Genomic DNA, 14461 nt, shown 5'->3' on the forward strand with positions numbered 1-14461 from the left:
AGGGACTGCTCTGGACACCGTTGGGCAAGTGCAGCTGGGAGACTCAATCGGCTGGGCCTCAATTTAAAGAGCTTTTTTTTCCATCATTTTTTTCTTTTAAATTTCTTTGAAACAATTAATTTATTCATTCACTCACAAAGTATTTATTGAGTACTTACCATGTGGCTGTTCTAAGCACTTGAGATACACCAGTGAGTGAAACAAAGCCTACACCTCTCTGGAGCAGAGCTGGGGGAGAGATGACAAGATGGGGAAGGAAAACAGGGAAGGGAAAGATAGTATGGGGGTGGGGCGAGGCGGGAGTGCTTGCTATTTGTAATAGGGAGGTCAGGGTCTTTCTGGTGAACTTGAGCAGAGACCTGAAGGCGAGAGAGTGAGCCAAGCAAATGTGTATGGGGAGGAGCTGTAGGTGGAGGTGAAAAGTCTGGAAGTGAGCTTGATACATCCATGGAAAAGCAAGAAGGCTAGTATAGGCGAGTGAGCGGGATGAGCTCAGAGAGCAATAGGAGACGGAATCCTTTGAGGCCTCTTCTGAAGACCTTGGCTTTTACCCATTTCACAAATGAGGGGCCGCTGAAGGTTTCCGAGAAGTGGTGTGATGTGCCTTATTTAGAAGGATGACTGTAGCTGCTGTGCTGAGCATAGACCTGAGAGCAGAAGCAGGAAGACCAGGTGGGAGGGTATTGCGGTGATGCAGGAGAGAAGTGATGCTGGCCGAGACCTGAGTAGGGGAGTGGGGACAGGGGAGTGGGGACAGGCAAGTGGGAGTGGGCCTGGGTGTTCTCTGAAGGTGGAGCCCACTGGGTCCAGGGTGTGAAAGAAAGAGAGTCCAGCACGTTTCCAAAGCTACGTGATAGACTTTCAGACCATTCACAAAATGTCTAAAGATTCCAGGTGTCATAATAGGGCAAAACATTTAATGAGGTCAGATAATCTCCTACAGCAAAAGTTTATTAGTATTTAGAGTTCAGAGGAATTGGGATCCAGCCTTAAAGGCCTCATCTCTGTTCAAGTATTTCAATGGCTTTGATCTCAGATTAAAGGTTGTGATGCAGCTTTAAACTGTTATTATCTCCATTTCAGGTGTCCTGTACATTCTCATCCTTGGAGGCAGAGAGCTATAATGAGATGGGAGCAAAGTGCAAGTATTTACGTCGATACATCTTTGTACTCCCGGCCCCATTCCACTCACTGACCTTTATAGTGTCTGACCAAGTGGTCTAGTGCGTCTTTTCAGAACTGGAGATTTAAATAAGTGGGGTGTGAAACGGCCTTAAATAATAATTATTTCACTCAAATTCCAACCAATAACTTTTTTTAAACATGTGTGGGTGCTTTACCAAAATTCCTTTCTTAATCATCTTTTCTTTTGGTACTTTATTTTATTTGTTTTGGCTGCCCCCGGTCTTAGTTGCAGCAGGCGGGATCTTTCTTGCAGCATGCGGACTCTTAGTTGCGGCATGCATGGGGATCTAGTTACCCCACCAGGCGTCAAACCCGGGCCCCCTGCACTGGGATCACAGAGTCTTACCCACTGGACCACCAGGGAAGTCCCAACCAGTAACTTTTTAATAGAAAAGAAAGTCATTAAAAATGCCTTCATGAGAGCGGGTGTAAAAAAAAGAGGTTCAGCTTGGTCCCTACATCTATCAGCTTCAGTTGTGGCCTCCAGGCTCCTTGTTCTCATCTCGGCAAAGTGCCCAGGAGCCGCGGTTGCATGAAGGGCCCTTTCCACCCCAGCACAGCCCAAGCCCGCTCCCCTTGGAGCCCCTGCGGGGCGGGGCCGGGGGCGCGGGCTCCGCCTCGGGCGGTGTTCGGGGCGGAGACGCGTCCCCGCGCCCAGCAAGGCCTCCCCGCCGCGCCGCCCTCAAGGCTGCCCGCGCCGGACAGAGCAGCGGCCGGCTCTCGTGCACCCGCGCCCGGTACCCGGTTCCCCGGTTCGCGGGCGGCGCGTCAGAGGAGGAGGGTGGAGCGCGGGGAAGGCAGTGATCTCGGGCCGCCCGCCGGACGCCGATGGCTCAGGCGAGGATCAGCGCCAAGGCCAACGAGGGCCGTTTCTGCCGCTCCTCGTCCATGGCCGACCGCTCCAGCCGCCTGCTGGAGAGCCTGGACCAGCTGGAGCTCAGGTGCGCGGGCCGGCCCTCCGAGCCTGCGGAGGGCGCGCGGGGACCGAGAGCAGGGAGCGCGCGGGCAGCGGGGAGCGGCTGGCAGGGGAGCTGGGCAGCCCCAGGCCCCGCGGAGGGCCGCGCTGGGTCGGCGGGTCCCTTCACAGGAGCGGCCGTGTTCTGGGTCAGCGGCCCCGCACGCTCCGGCGGCCACGCTCCTTCGCGGCTCCAGACCCGAGCGCCGGGAGCGTGAGAACCGAGAAGGGAAAGTTACGGGTACGTTACTCGACATGGGGCTGTGACACTGCGGGTCCGCAGAGCTCCTGGAACGTTCCGTGTGGGGGCCAGGTGTTTCCGGCCCAGCCTTTTCCCATAGTGTATTTTTAGGACAGGCGGCAGTTCAATGGTCCCCGTTGTGAATGACTGATCTCTTTGCAAAATATAAAAATCCATCTGATCCCAGGACGGGAAAGGAGCAGGACCCGTGTCCCCTCCCCCTGCCACTTTCAGCCCGGGTGTGTGTGTGTGGCGGGGTGGGGGTGGGGGCTTCTTCTCCAGGTCGCCGCTCACACCTTCCAAATGCTGGTCACTGGCCCGAGAACACGAGTCAGTTTTCCCTTCTTAACTAATGACGGTGTTATTAAGTAATCAGTGTGTCCATTGCGATAAACACGTGCAAGGTGAGAGTCTGAGTTGTTCTACTGGGGGAAGGTGGGGGGGGGGCGGTCCCGGCGCTGAGGTCCCGGGCATGTGACTTTAGAGAAGGACCCGCGCACTCAGGCGCGCATTTGGGTGACAGGTTACTGCTGACCAGGAGGAGCAGATGTCTCCCTTAATGGTTTGAGTGTTTTTCTGAGTTTGGGAAGATGCAAGAATGTGTTCCTAAGATTTTTCCTGAAAATCTCTCCGAGTGCCTGTTTTGCCGGTTTTCCCAGAGCTCTGAGTGTCTCATTCCTGCTCTTCTCCTGAATTCTTTCCAGGCTGTGCTGTCAATTCCTGTAGAACCGGGCACCACGGGCACTCCTTAGTGGCAAATGTAGTGGCTGGCTTGTATGGAATTCCTAAATAATTTCTAAGAAATTTGGGAAATACTTTTTTTCCTTTAACAGTGAATGAAAACTTGTATGTACTTCCTGTAACTGTTTATGTCACTAAAGTTACTGTGTAAGTTGTGTGCAAGTGTAGTTACAGGAAAATCATATTGAGGCGCCCACAACTCGCTGAAACCACAAGGAATTTTTTTCGCATAGTTTTCACCAGGTTCTGGGTGAGCAAGGGAGTACGTAAGACAAAAATTTTAAGAAGCATTGCATATATGTCTTTATCTCCCTGGATTAATATACCAACACAAGGGGTCTGTTTGCCAATAAAGTACATTAATAACCAAGTGAATAATTTATTATCATTTATTAATACATATGTTTAAATTGTCATTTATTATTATATATGTGTTTATTATTATTAGTATTATTATCATCATGGGAAGAAACGATGTCTTCTCAGAAAATAAGTTCTCCACCACCATGATTTCATGGAGAGTAACAGAGGGGTCCTGCTTGGAATGAGGCAGATGGAACAAGCTGGACCAGATGGAGCAAAACTAGAGCTCCTGAGTGTCCCTGGGAAGATTATGATTTCTTTTTATGTAGCAGCGAAACAAGTGCCTCAGCGTCTCCTCCAGTCTTTAGAACTTTGAGGGCATGTTCTCAACCATTTCAGGGGTCTCTCTCCCCTAGTTAGAAAGAAAGGATGTTTTCTTAAAGGAACAGGTGGGATGCTGCCCCACGTTTCTTCAAGCTGGTGCACTGTCCTCAAACCTGGTGCCTCACGTAGGGTAGGTACAGAAACAGTCAAGTACTCATCTTTAAAAGGAGGCCTCTGGTTTTGAATATTATTCTAATGCTTCATTAATGTAAAGTGAATTCTGATTACCATGTGCAAATGATTAAATAGTAACTTGCTGAATTAACCCTTGATCTAAGAAAGATTAATATGTGTCTAATTGTTCATTTTAGGGCCTTTTCTATTAATTTTAGACTTTTGTGAGCTTTGTTTCTTCCTTTTAAAAAAAAAGTGATGCCGGGCTTCCCTGGTGGCGCAGTGGTTAAGAATCCACCTGCCAATGCAGGGGACACGGGTTCGAGCCCTGGGCCAGGAAGATCCCACATGCCGCAGAGCAGCTAAGCCTGTGTGCCACAACTACTGAAGCCCGTGCACCTAGAGCCCATGCTCTGCAACAGGAGAAGCCACCGCAGTGAGAAGCCCGCGCACCGCAAAGAAGAGTAGCCCCCGCTCGCCACAACTAGAGAAAGCCTGTGCACAGCAACAAAGACCCAACGCAGCCAAATAAATAAATAAATAAATAAATAAATAAATAAATAAATAAATAAATAAATTTTTTAAAAAAGAAACTATTGATAGAATCATGCCTATAAGATCAAGTTTAAAAAGAAAATGTGACATTCATGTGTCATCTTATCTAATAGTTTAATTTCATATTGAGGATGGCAGGGTACTAAGTAGGGTGAAAATTACAGGCTGTACCTAGAAGCTGGTGTTTACTGTTCCCCCACTGTACTAGTTTTGTCAATTGTGGCAGAACTTTTTCCATATGAAACTGAAAATAGAATTATGCTCAGTGCTTTATGACCTGCCTTGTGACCTGGTGTCCATGGTGTTTAAAGTGCTTTCAGGTGTTTGGCAGCATCTGACAAATCATTAAAGAAACTCCATTTGTTTCTATATGTTAGCACGACACTAGCCTTTCTTTTTAGACGCCGGCTCACCTCCTTTTTTGCTTCCTCCTAAAAAGGTGATGCCTTTCTCTCCTGGTTTTCATGACCAATTCAAATGGTGTCTGATTTTTCCATTCGTCAGTGGCTCTAAACACTTTGCTTATGATTGTTAACTAATTTAACAGTGATCATAATTCATAAATGATACCCACTAACAGTTATTTAGTTAATGAGCGCTGACTCTGCAGGCCCTGTGCCTTTGTGGAAATTACCGTCACCTCTGTTCTTCAGGCAGGAAATTGAGGCTTGAGAAGTTAAATGACCCGTCCAAGGTCACACAGCTGGAACCCAGGAAGACTGGCTGTAGAGCTTAATACATTATGCCTGAATTTTCTTAGAGTTAAGTATGTCGTATTTCAAAAATGTAGGAATAGTATATGATTTTACTGAAAGAGGTGAAAATTCCACTTAGATTGGTGTCCCTGAGTCCCTGATCTCAGGGACTATTGAACACCTGCTCTGTGCAGGGTGTTGAGTGGCCCCTGAAGGCTCTGGGTGGTGGTGAAGATGCTTGGGACGTGGGGTGTGGAGAACAGCCGAGGGGAACGACAGGACTGGGAGACTAGCTTTTCACAGATGTCCCCAAACTCGTCCTATTGTGGCTCCCTCCCCCGCCATCAGCCAGTCACCATGGCTTCCATGGCAGCCAAGGAATGAAGGATGGGGCAAGGGCGGATGTGGTCATTTAGCTGACAGTTTCACTGCACCAACGTCCCAGGAGCCACAAGACAAGATGGCACCATAGTTAATATTGTATAAGAGCCTGTAATTTAAAAGATCACTGCTTGTAGACATTGTCATGTGAATCTTCCAAAACCCTCTGAGGCAGGAGGAGGACATATGTTCCCTCCTTTAGAAGCGAGCGAATCCAGTCCAGAGGGACTGAGTGGCCGGTCTGAGGCCATCCTGCTCATGAGTAGCTCCTGACACTAAAGCCTAGACCCTTTTTTACACCAGAGTGTCTCAGTAGTGAATGTAATTTATCATTTTGGTGATGATTAGGGAGCCCTTCAAAATCTTAACCTTGCCTAAAATATAAGTAATCTTTGTAGTATTCTTTCTTCTTCCCCTCCCCTCCCCTGCCCTCCCCTCCTCTCTCCTCCCCTCCCATCCCCTCCCCTATCCTCTCCATGTTGGGTCTTCGTTGCTGTGCGCGGGCTTTCTCTGGTTGCAGCGAGCAGGGGCTACTCTTTGTTGCTGTGCGCGGGCTTCTTGTTGCGGTGGCTTCTCTAGTTGCGGAGCACAGGCTCTAGGCGCGCGGGCTCAATAGTTGTGGCTTGCGGGCTCTGGCGCACAGGCTCAGTAGTTGTGGCGCCCAGGCTTAATTGTTCTGCGGCATGTGGGATCTTCCCGGACCAGGGCTCGAACCCGTGTCTTCTGCATTGGAGACCACTGCGCCACCAGGGAAGTCCCTGTAGTATTCTTTTGATACAAGAATTTTGAATAAGAAACAGGACTATGATTTTAAGAACCTGTTTTAGAAGTAATTTCTTTGAAATAAGTCCATTTGCCATTTCCCCTTTTGATGAAAGCACAATTTCTTGTTATTTACAAGCCTGAGTTCATAATGGTAAGCATGTAATAACGACCAGGAAGCTAGCATTCAAGGCACCAGTTCTGGGCATGGACTGCATGCAGTGGTCCCTCAGTGTCTGCAGGGATTGGTTCCAGGGCCCGTGGGGTACCAGAAGCCACAGATGCTCAAATCTTTTCTATAAAATGGTGTAGGAGTTGGCCATCCGTATCCATGGGTACTGCATCTCTATTAACTCATAGCTTGTTTAGTCAATGCTGTCAGTCACTGTGTTAAACTCTACCTGCTTTACTTCATTCAGTCACACCCACCGTCTCATTATCCCCGTTTTGTAAATGAGGAAACTGAGGCAAAGAGAATGTAAGTAACTACTCGAGGTCACTCAGCTAGTAAGTGGCAGCAGCTCTGGCTCGAGTGGCAGGACTGAGGCCCTTGCAGTCCCTGCACATGGCACAGAGCACGTGCCGGGGTGGCTGGCCTGGGAGACCACCTCCCAGCACCTTGTCCCTTGGTCCCAGGCTGCCATCTCCGGGCCCCGGGGACCAGCCGAGGATGCGTGCGCTCCACATTTGTCCTCGCAGGAACATTCTGAGCACAGGTTCTGTTAAAGCTTAGCTGTGATTTCATGCAGAGAGTTTTCCAGGAGCACAGCCCGGGCCAGCCTTACTGTGAGGATCAGTTCTTTCCCAATTTGGACATGTAGCTCTTGCAGGATCTGCTGGTAAAAACAGAGCTGCCCCCCTCTGCCAAGGAGTGTTGTCAAGTGATGTGTTAAGAATGTGAAGGATAAAGTGAGATGGTCCAACACGCCTCTGAACAGAGTTCCAGGAGAAATCACAGAAGGGCAGGTGGAAAATATTTGAAGGTTTAATGGCTAACAGTTTTCTAGAACTAATGTAGACAAAAAGATGTGTATATGAATTGAATTTAAGGAGACCAATAGCTGATAAATATGACTTAAGCAAACTAAGTAGAGAAGTAGGTTCAGCTTTTTAAAAGAAAAAACTAAGCATGTGATGTCCATACACTAGACAGATGTACAGTATTGATGACCTCAAGGGAGGGGAAGGAGGAAGTTGCTAAGGAGACAGTTCCTGCCAGAAGGATTGGGTTTTGAAAAAGGATCACTCAGTAGACGTGGGCCAGGGATAAAGAATGTTCAGGAAGCGGGGGACAGAAGATGAAAGGGCCAAGATGCCAAAAAACCCCTGGGAATCTTTACATCCTGAAGAATGAAATTTTACCTTTGCTATGAAATGAAAAAGGTTTACATAAAATCATATATAAGAAGTTCTATAAAAGATGAAATCTGTTTTTCACAGGGAAAATGCCCTGGCAATTTCTAGCCTTGTGGGACAAAAAATAAAAGTTCCATCTAATTGCCTCTATATTTGGTCTCATTTAATGAAAAAATATCTTCTTTATATGACAGATTTATTATATTTTTTTCTAGAGGGTCTCCTTTCAAACCATTTTCTTGTTAACAACTTCATGAACTTACTAGTATAACTTATTATCATAAATGGAGTGTTCTTCTTTAGAGTAACAATTCTCTCTTTATCAACTTACATTTGAATATAAACTCAGGAGTGCTGGAAAATTAATCTCTTCTTTCAGCATCATCTCATTTACCAATCAAATGACTCATCTGTGCCATTTAAATACTAGAGTCACGTTTGTGTTTTTGCACAAATGTTTCTTGTTAGTGACAACCTGACCACTTTCATGTGTCCCGGGCCCTGAGAGTCTGCTCGTGTGAAATGTGTAAGCACATAATGAATGGGGCTGGAAGGCAGCCTGATGCTGTGTGTTTACTATTTTATAGAATATTGGTTTTGATTGTGTTTTCCAGCCAAATTTGTCACATAAGATACTTACGAGCTCTTTGCTTCTACTGGCTCTTATAAACACAGAGTCCAACAATGTATTTAGTATCTTGAGAATCGAGACCCTGTGACTGTACAGTGTGTCGGTGCTATTTTGGGGGATAACAGGTGGGTGCCTGTAGGGGAAAAGGCGCATGTGTGGTTGGGGTGAGGGCCTCCTCCTGTGGCAGGAACACATGCTAGAACACGTGCCCAGGAAGAGAGAAGGGATTAGATCTCCTTGTGATCTGTGTTTCCAAGAGCATCTGAGTACTGGAGGTAGGTCTGTCACTATTTATTTTGCAACAGTTGGCAACTTATCTAGTTGTGGTGTAATAAAAAAAACAAGAGGGGCTTCCCTGGTGGCGCAGTGGTTAAGAATCCGCCTGCCAATGCAGGGGACAAGGGTTCGAGCCCTAATCCGGGAAGATCCCACATGCCGCGGAGCAACTAAGCCTGTGTGCCACAATTGCTGAGCCTGCGCTCTAGAGCCCGTGAGCCACAACTACTGAGCCCACGTGCCACAACTACTGAAGCCCACGCACCTAGAGCCCGTGCTCCACAACAAGAGAAGCCACCGCAATGAGAAGCCCACACTGCAACGAAGAGTAGCCTCCGCTCGCCGCAACTACAGAAAACCCGGGCAACAATGAAGACCCAACACAGCCAAAAAATAAATAAATAAATAAATGTTAAAAAAAAAAAAAATCAAGACTGGATGCTACATTTAAAAAAAAACAACAAAAAAAACCCCAAGAAAGTGCCCTGGAAATAGCACTTTAAACACACAGGATTTTGTTTTCTTTCACTCTCGTAATTACACAGCCTCGTTCTTTAGTCACTGGTTGTGTTCGTGCGTGTGTGTAGTAAGTGCATGTGTGTATAGTTGCGGGGTTATCAGGGCTTTACACCAAAAACCTACAGAAGCGTTCTCTTTAAATTCGGGAAAAGACAAAGATGCCCTCTCTTAGCGCCACTGTTTAATATAGCACAGGAGGACTTTAGTCAGTGCTATAAAGAAAGAAAAATAGGAGCTGATAGGATTGAAAAGGAAGAGATGAGAATTTTCATTTTTTGTAGATGAAATGGTCATCAATCCAGAAGAACTAATAGAAATTAAAAAACCATTAAAAATGAATAAGTGTAAATGAAGGTTGCCAGTTATGACATGAACCTACCAAAAACAACATTTCTCTAATCAACAATAGCCAACTATAAAATGTAGTATATATGTAAATATATTATTCACAATAGTAACAATATCCAAAATATTCAAAACACTTAAAAGAGTCTGTAAGACTACCATCAAGAATACTTCAAAACTCTAATAAAGAATGTAGAGGAGGGTCTGGATGAAGGAGACACCCTTGGAGGAAGTGACAATGCTCTAAAGGTGTCTAATTTATTCCAGTTTTTTGAGAAACCCAATAAACTTACTTTAGAGTTTATGGAGGGATAAAAGTCGAAATAGCTATGTTATTTTTAAAGGTTAGAGGACTGGGGACTTCCCTGGTGGTGCAGTGGTTAAGAATCTGCCTGCCAATGCAGGGGACATGGGTTCGAGCCCTAGCCCGGGAAGATCCCATGTGCCATGGAGCAACTAAGCCCGTGCGCCACAACTACTGAGCCTGCGCTCTAGAGCCCACGAGCCACAACTACTGAGCCCATGTGCCACAACTACTGAAGCCCGCGCGCCTACAGCCTGTGCTCCGCAACAGGAGAAGCCACTGCAGTGAGAAGCCTGCGCACTGCAACCAAGAGTAGCCCCCGCTCACCACAACTAGAGAAAGCCCACGCTCAGCAATGAAGACCCAACGCAGCCAAAAATAAAAAAAAAAAAGATTAGAGGACTGGTCTACCAGATACTAAGGCATATCACAAACAAAGCTGGTGCTATTTTTAAGAAATGGGTGTTGGTGTAAGAACAGTCAAAATACTACTGGATGGAATAGAGATTTCAGAGGCAATCTACAAATCATTGAGGGAAAGATGGATTTGGGGTGCATGTTGGGGAAAATGGTTAAATCCTTACCTAACCATATACAGAGGTGGATTCTAGATGAATTACGACATAAGTATGAGAAAAGTGAAACAATCAAGTTAATGGAGATGTAGGAAAGTATGTCCTGACCTAGGGATGGGAGGACCCTGAAACAAAACTTCACAGCATGAGTCAAGGTAAAACAAAACCAAGAAAAGATGGATCTTTTTACTTTTCACTTCAAAATAAGGCTCTCTGTTCAGTGAGGGACCTCCCAGACACAGATCATATAGGATAGGATGGGAGAAGATGGTCACAGTGTCTGTCACCAAATCACCAAGAGGACAGTAACCCCAGTTTAAAAAAGAAAAAATAGGCAAAGGTTGTGAACAAGCTCACAAGGATACAAAGAGACGTCCAAAATTATTAGCAATGAAAGAAATGCAGATTAAGTACTGACATATCACTTGTTAGCCTGGCAAGAGATGGTTAGAAAGTTGGGAGATGCTGAGTGCTGGTAGGGCTGTTGGGACACAGGGACTCCTGGTCCAGCCATTCTGGAGAACAATCCAGGGTGGAGTCAGATGACAGTCCACACACCCTGTGTCTCAGCCGTTCCACGCTGGGATGGATCCTCTTATCAGGGCCATAAGGGGAAGGGTACTCGTGGACGCGTTGTGAGCGGAAGCTGGGGGACAGGGCGTGTCTCCGCTAGGCCAGGGAGGGCAGATCGGGTGAGGGACACGGGAACCTGGTGATTCATAATAAAGTATGCTGCTGAGTGAAGAAAGAAACAGTGAGATATAAATAAATTGAAAATAGACAAGTACATGAGTACAGATTTTTTTTGTAAAAACGAATACAAATAGATAGACACTAAATAGAATGATTGCCCTGTGAGTGGGGAGGAAACTGGAAGCCACAGAGCAAGTGGATTAAAAAGAAAAAAATTACAGAATAAAAAATAAAAAGGAATACGTTTTCGGAAAGTGTTCCTTCCTAATCGTCGTTACCCTTGAGCTGGACTGAGCAGTGGAGAGATGAGGAAGACGCAGCTTCCCTCCAGTAACTGTCCTATCCCCCGCACTCCGCAGGGTGGAGGCTCTTCGGGAAGCGGCCACGGCTGTGGAGCAGGAGAAGGAGGTCCTCCTGGAGATGATCCACAGCATCCAGAACAGCCAGGACATGCGGCAGATCAGCGACGGTGAGGGCCCCTCCCGGGGCCGAGGGGGGCGGCGGGGGTGCCGCAGAGCCGCTCCTCCAGCCCAGCAGAGACGGGCCAGGCAGGATGTGACAGCAGAGGAAACGGGCACAAGGTCGGCAGCAGAGAAGACAAAAGGAGATGAATGGAGGTGTAACGTAAAGAGGGGAAGGGGAGAAAGGCAGAGATCACAGATCATGGACCCACTAAACCCGGTTCCACAGGAGGGCCGGGTGGCCTGATGCTCTGCACCAGCGGGCGGTGCTCCTGCTAACCGGGCTCCCCTGGGGCCGCACAGGACCGGCCTGTGGGCCGAGCAGCTGGAGCGGTCAAGTGTGCATCCAGGCCCAGACCCACACTGTCACACATCCTCAGAGGGGTCAAGATCTAGTCTGTCTCTTCACTGTCCTGGTCATAGAGCAGTGAATTGGGAAGGAGGTTACAGAGCAGGACAGGTTGCTGATTTCCATATAAAGAGTGAAATGATAACCCAGCACCCTCTTCATGCTGGCCAAGACTCAGACTGAATTACTGGCCTGAATTAGTCTGGAGGGGATGAAGTCAGTGCCTCATTTTGAGGCCAGCTTTTCCTCCAGTGTCATGGCTTTTTTTCAGCCAGAATCGGGGCATTGTATTCTGATACACACACAGAATGTGAGGCCCCAAAATATGCCTCTCTGGCCTAAGGATTACTCTGAACTGACTATTTTTGAGAAACTGCAGACACAGGAGGAGGAGCTCTGAAAACAATAGAAGTCACCGTTTTGTAAGGGAAATTTACATTTACATTTTGTAAAGGAAATCATTTGTAAGGGTGTCTCCCTCTCTACCAGGAAGAGGAGGATGACTAAATTACAAGAAACCTTCACCAGTGGAGAAGGCACCTACTGAATCTACATAAGAACCTTACCTTTGTCTATTGTGCCTTTTCTGGGAACCTCCAGAACTTGCCTCCCTCCCTCCTCACCTTCTCTAGCTGAGGGTATTTTGGGTGGAGGCTGGGCCATCTCAGGGAGTTACTCAGTTTCCCTGGGGATCTCCCATGTATACATAGGGTATACATGTCAATAAGCTTCTGGGTTTTTTTCTTGTTAGTCTGTCTTATTACAGGAGGGTCTCAGCCAAAAGCTCAGAAAGGTAAAGGGAAAGTTATCTCCCTCCTCTAATGCACATCCTCATGTAGATCCAGGACATCCAATCTCCTGCTCTAACCAGCACAAAGCCCCAGTTGCAGACGCACACCTGCCCCAGCTTCTGCAGACGTGACAACCGCAGAGTCATCTGGCGTCCAATCTGATACTCTTTATACATTAATCTTACTGCTGTAGTTTTAACTTTTTTCTTTAAGAAATTCATAGGTGCTCACAGAATAGATTCAGCCACACAAAAATGCCTTAGTGTTCTTGACATAGATGCGTGTATGTCTCATATTGACTGATATTTCAAACTTTTCATGATTAGGAGAAAGAGAAGAATTAAATCTGACTGCAAACCGTCTGATGGGACGAACCCTGACTGTGGAAGTTTCAGTAGAAACAATTAGGAACCCCCAGCAGCAGGAGTCCCTCAAGCACGCCACCAGGGTCATTGACGAGGTGGTCAGTAAGTTTCTGGATGATCTGGGAAACGCCAAGAGTCACCTGATGTCGCTGTACAGCGCGTGTTCCTCCGAGGTGCCTGCGGGGCCGGTGGATCAGAAGTTCCAGTCCATCGTGATTGGCTGTGCTCTCGAGGATCAGAAGAAAATTAAGAGAAGACTAGAGACCCTGCTTAGGAACATTGAAAACTCTGACAAGGCCATCAAGCTGCTGGAGCATTCTAAAGGGGCTGCTTCCAAAACCCTGCTACAAAACACTGAAAGCAGATTCAACTAGTGTTCCAACCTAAGAGCCCTTATAAATAATCACATAAAAATGATAACGTACTATCTTAAGTGATAACTAGTTCTGTTTGTTAGACATAACAACTCATTTGATACTGATAGTTGTTTCCGATGAGGAAAATATCTGTGTTGTTAGTTTGTGAATAACAATTAAAACTAGAAATATTTTGATTACCTTTCTAGAAGTTTTTAGATTGAATTCTTGTCTTGTACTAGGATCTAGCACCTCATATATATATATATATATTTTACTATTCTGTGGATGAACACTTAGTATATGGGGGAAATAAGGGCTCGGCTAGGGGTAAAAGCATCACGGTTCTCTCCTGGGCTTTGTCTGCAAAGACACACGGGCACACACTGACCACGCATCTGCTGTGAGCCAAGCAGTGAGCTTGGAATTATGGAAGGGAACCTTCCCTGTGTCTTCTCTTTCACTCAGCAGGTTTTTTATACATCTATATCAAATTATTTTGAACTTAAACATTTATGCATCTCATAATCTGAATGTTATTTCTTGATAACACGTGAAAACATGACATAAAATGTGAGAAACTTCACCTCTAATTTTACCACTCTGAACTGTATACGGTATATCCACTTCATCTTTTTCCAAATGCATCATTTCTTTAAATTTTTAATCATTACAGAAATACAATGTTGTAACTTGCCTTTAAAAGGAAAAATTAAATACTGTTTTAAAGTCTGCTTTTAATTCTCAACTTAAGAACCTCCATTCCATGTAGTTGTACAATTTACCCATTCCCCTTACTGGACATTTAGGTTGTTTCCAGTTTGTTGCTTATTACTGCAACATACTTGTGTACGTAGAGCTTTTTCCTTCTTTCCTTTGTTTTTGATTTTCTTTGTATAAATAATTCCCAGCAATGGGTTTTACTGGGTCAAAGGGTATATACATTTTCATGGCCTGATATGTTTCCAAAGTTTTTTTGTGTAAGAGTTATATCAATTTATACCGTCTTAAATAATTAAAAAGTAGCTGTTTCACTGAGAGCTTTTCAGCACTGAGCATTTTTTTCTAATATTAAATATGAAATACCTTAATTTAGATTGCATTTTGTTCACTAACAAGATTGA

At 45.9% G+C, this 14461-nt stretch overlaps 1 protein-coding gene across 2 annotated transcripts; it reads left to right on the plus strand.

Moving 5' to 3' along the window:
* The first annotated feature begins 750 nt into the window (after nucleotides 1-750).
* BAG2 (BAG cochaperone 2) lies at nucleotides 751-14375 on the plus strand. 2 transcript variants are annotated; one of them, XM_082414373.1, is made up of 3 exons: nucleotides 1826-2126; nucleotides 11375-11484; nucleotides 12943-14375. In XM_082414373.1, the coding sequence occupies exons 1-3, from the start codon at nucleotides 2014-2016 to the stop codon at nucleotides 13353-13355; spliced, it is 636 nt and encodes a 211-aa protein (XP_082270499.1). In that variant the 5' UTR covers nucleotides 1826-2013; the 3' UTR covers nucleotides 13356-14375. The 2 variants fall into 2 exon arrangements, with proteins under 2 accessions (XP_082270498.1, XP_082270499.1); XM_082414372.1 differs by lacking the exon at nucleotides 11375-11484 and having other exon boundaries at nucleotides 751-2126.
* The last annotated feature ends 86 nt before the right edge of the window (nucleotides 14376-14461 follow it).

Source organism: Balaenoptera physalus (assembly GCF_965194825.1).
Source record: "Balaenoptera physalus genome assembly, chromosome: 11".
In the NCBI taxonomy this organism is placed as follows: domain Eukaryota; kingdom Metazoa; phylum Chordata; class Mammalia; order Artiodactyla; family Balaenopteridae; genus Balaenoptera; species Balaenoptera physalus.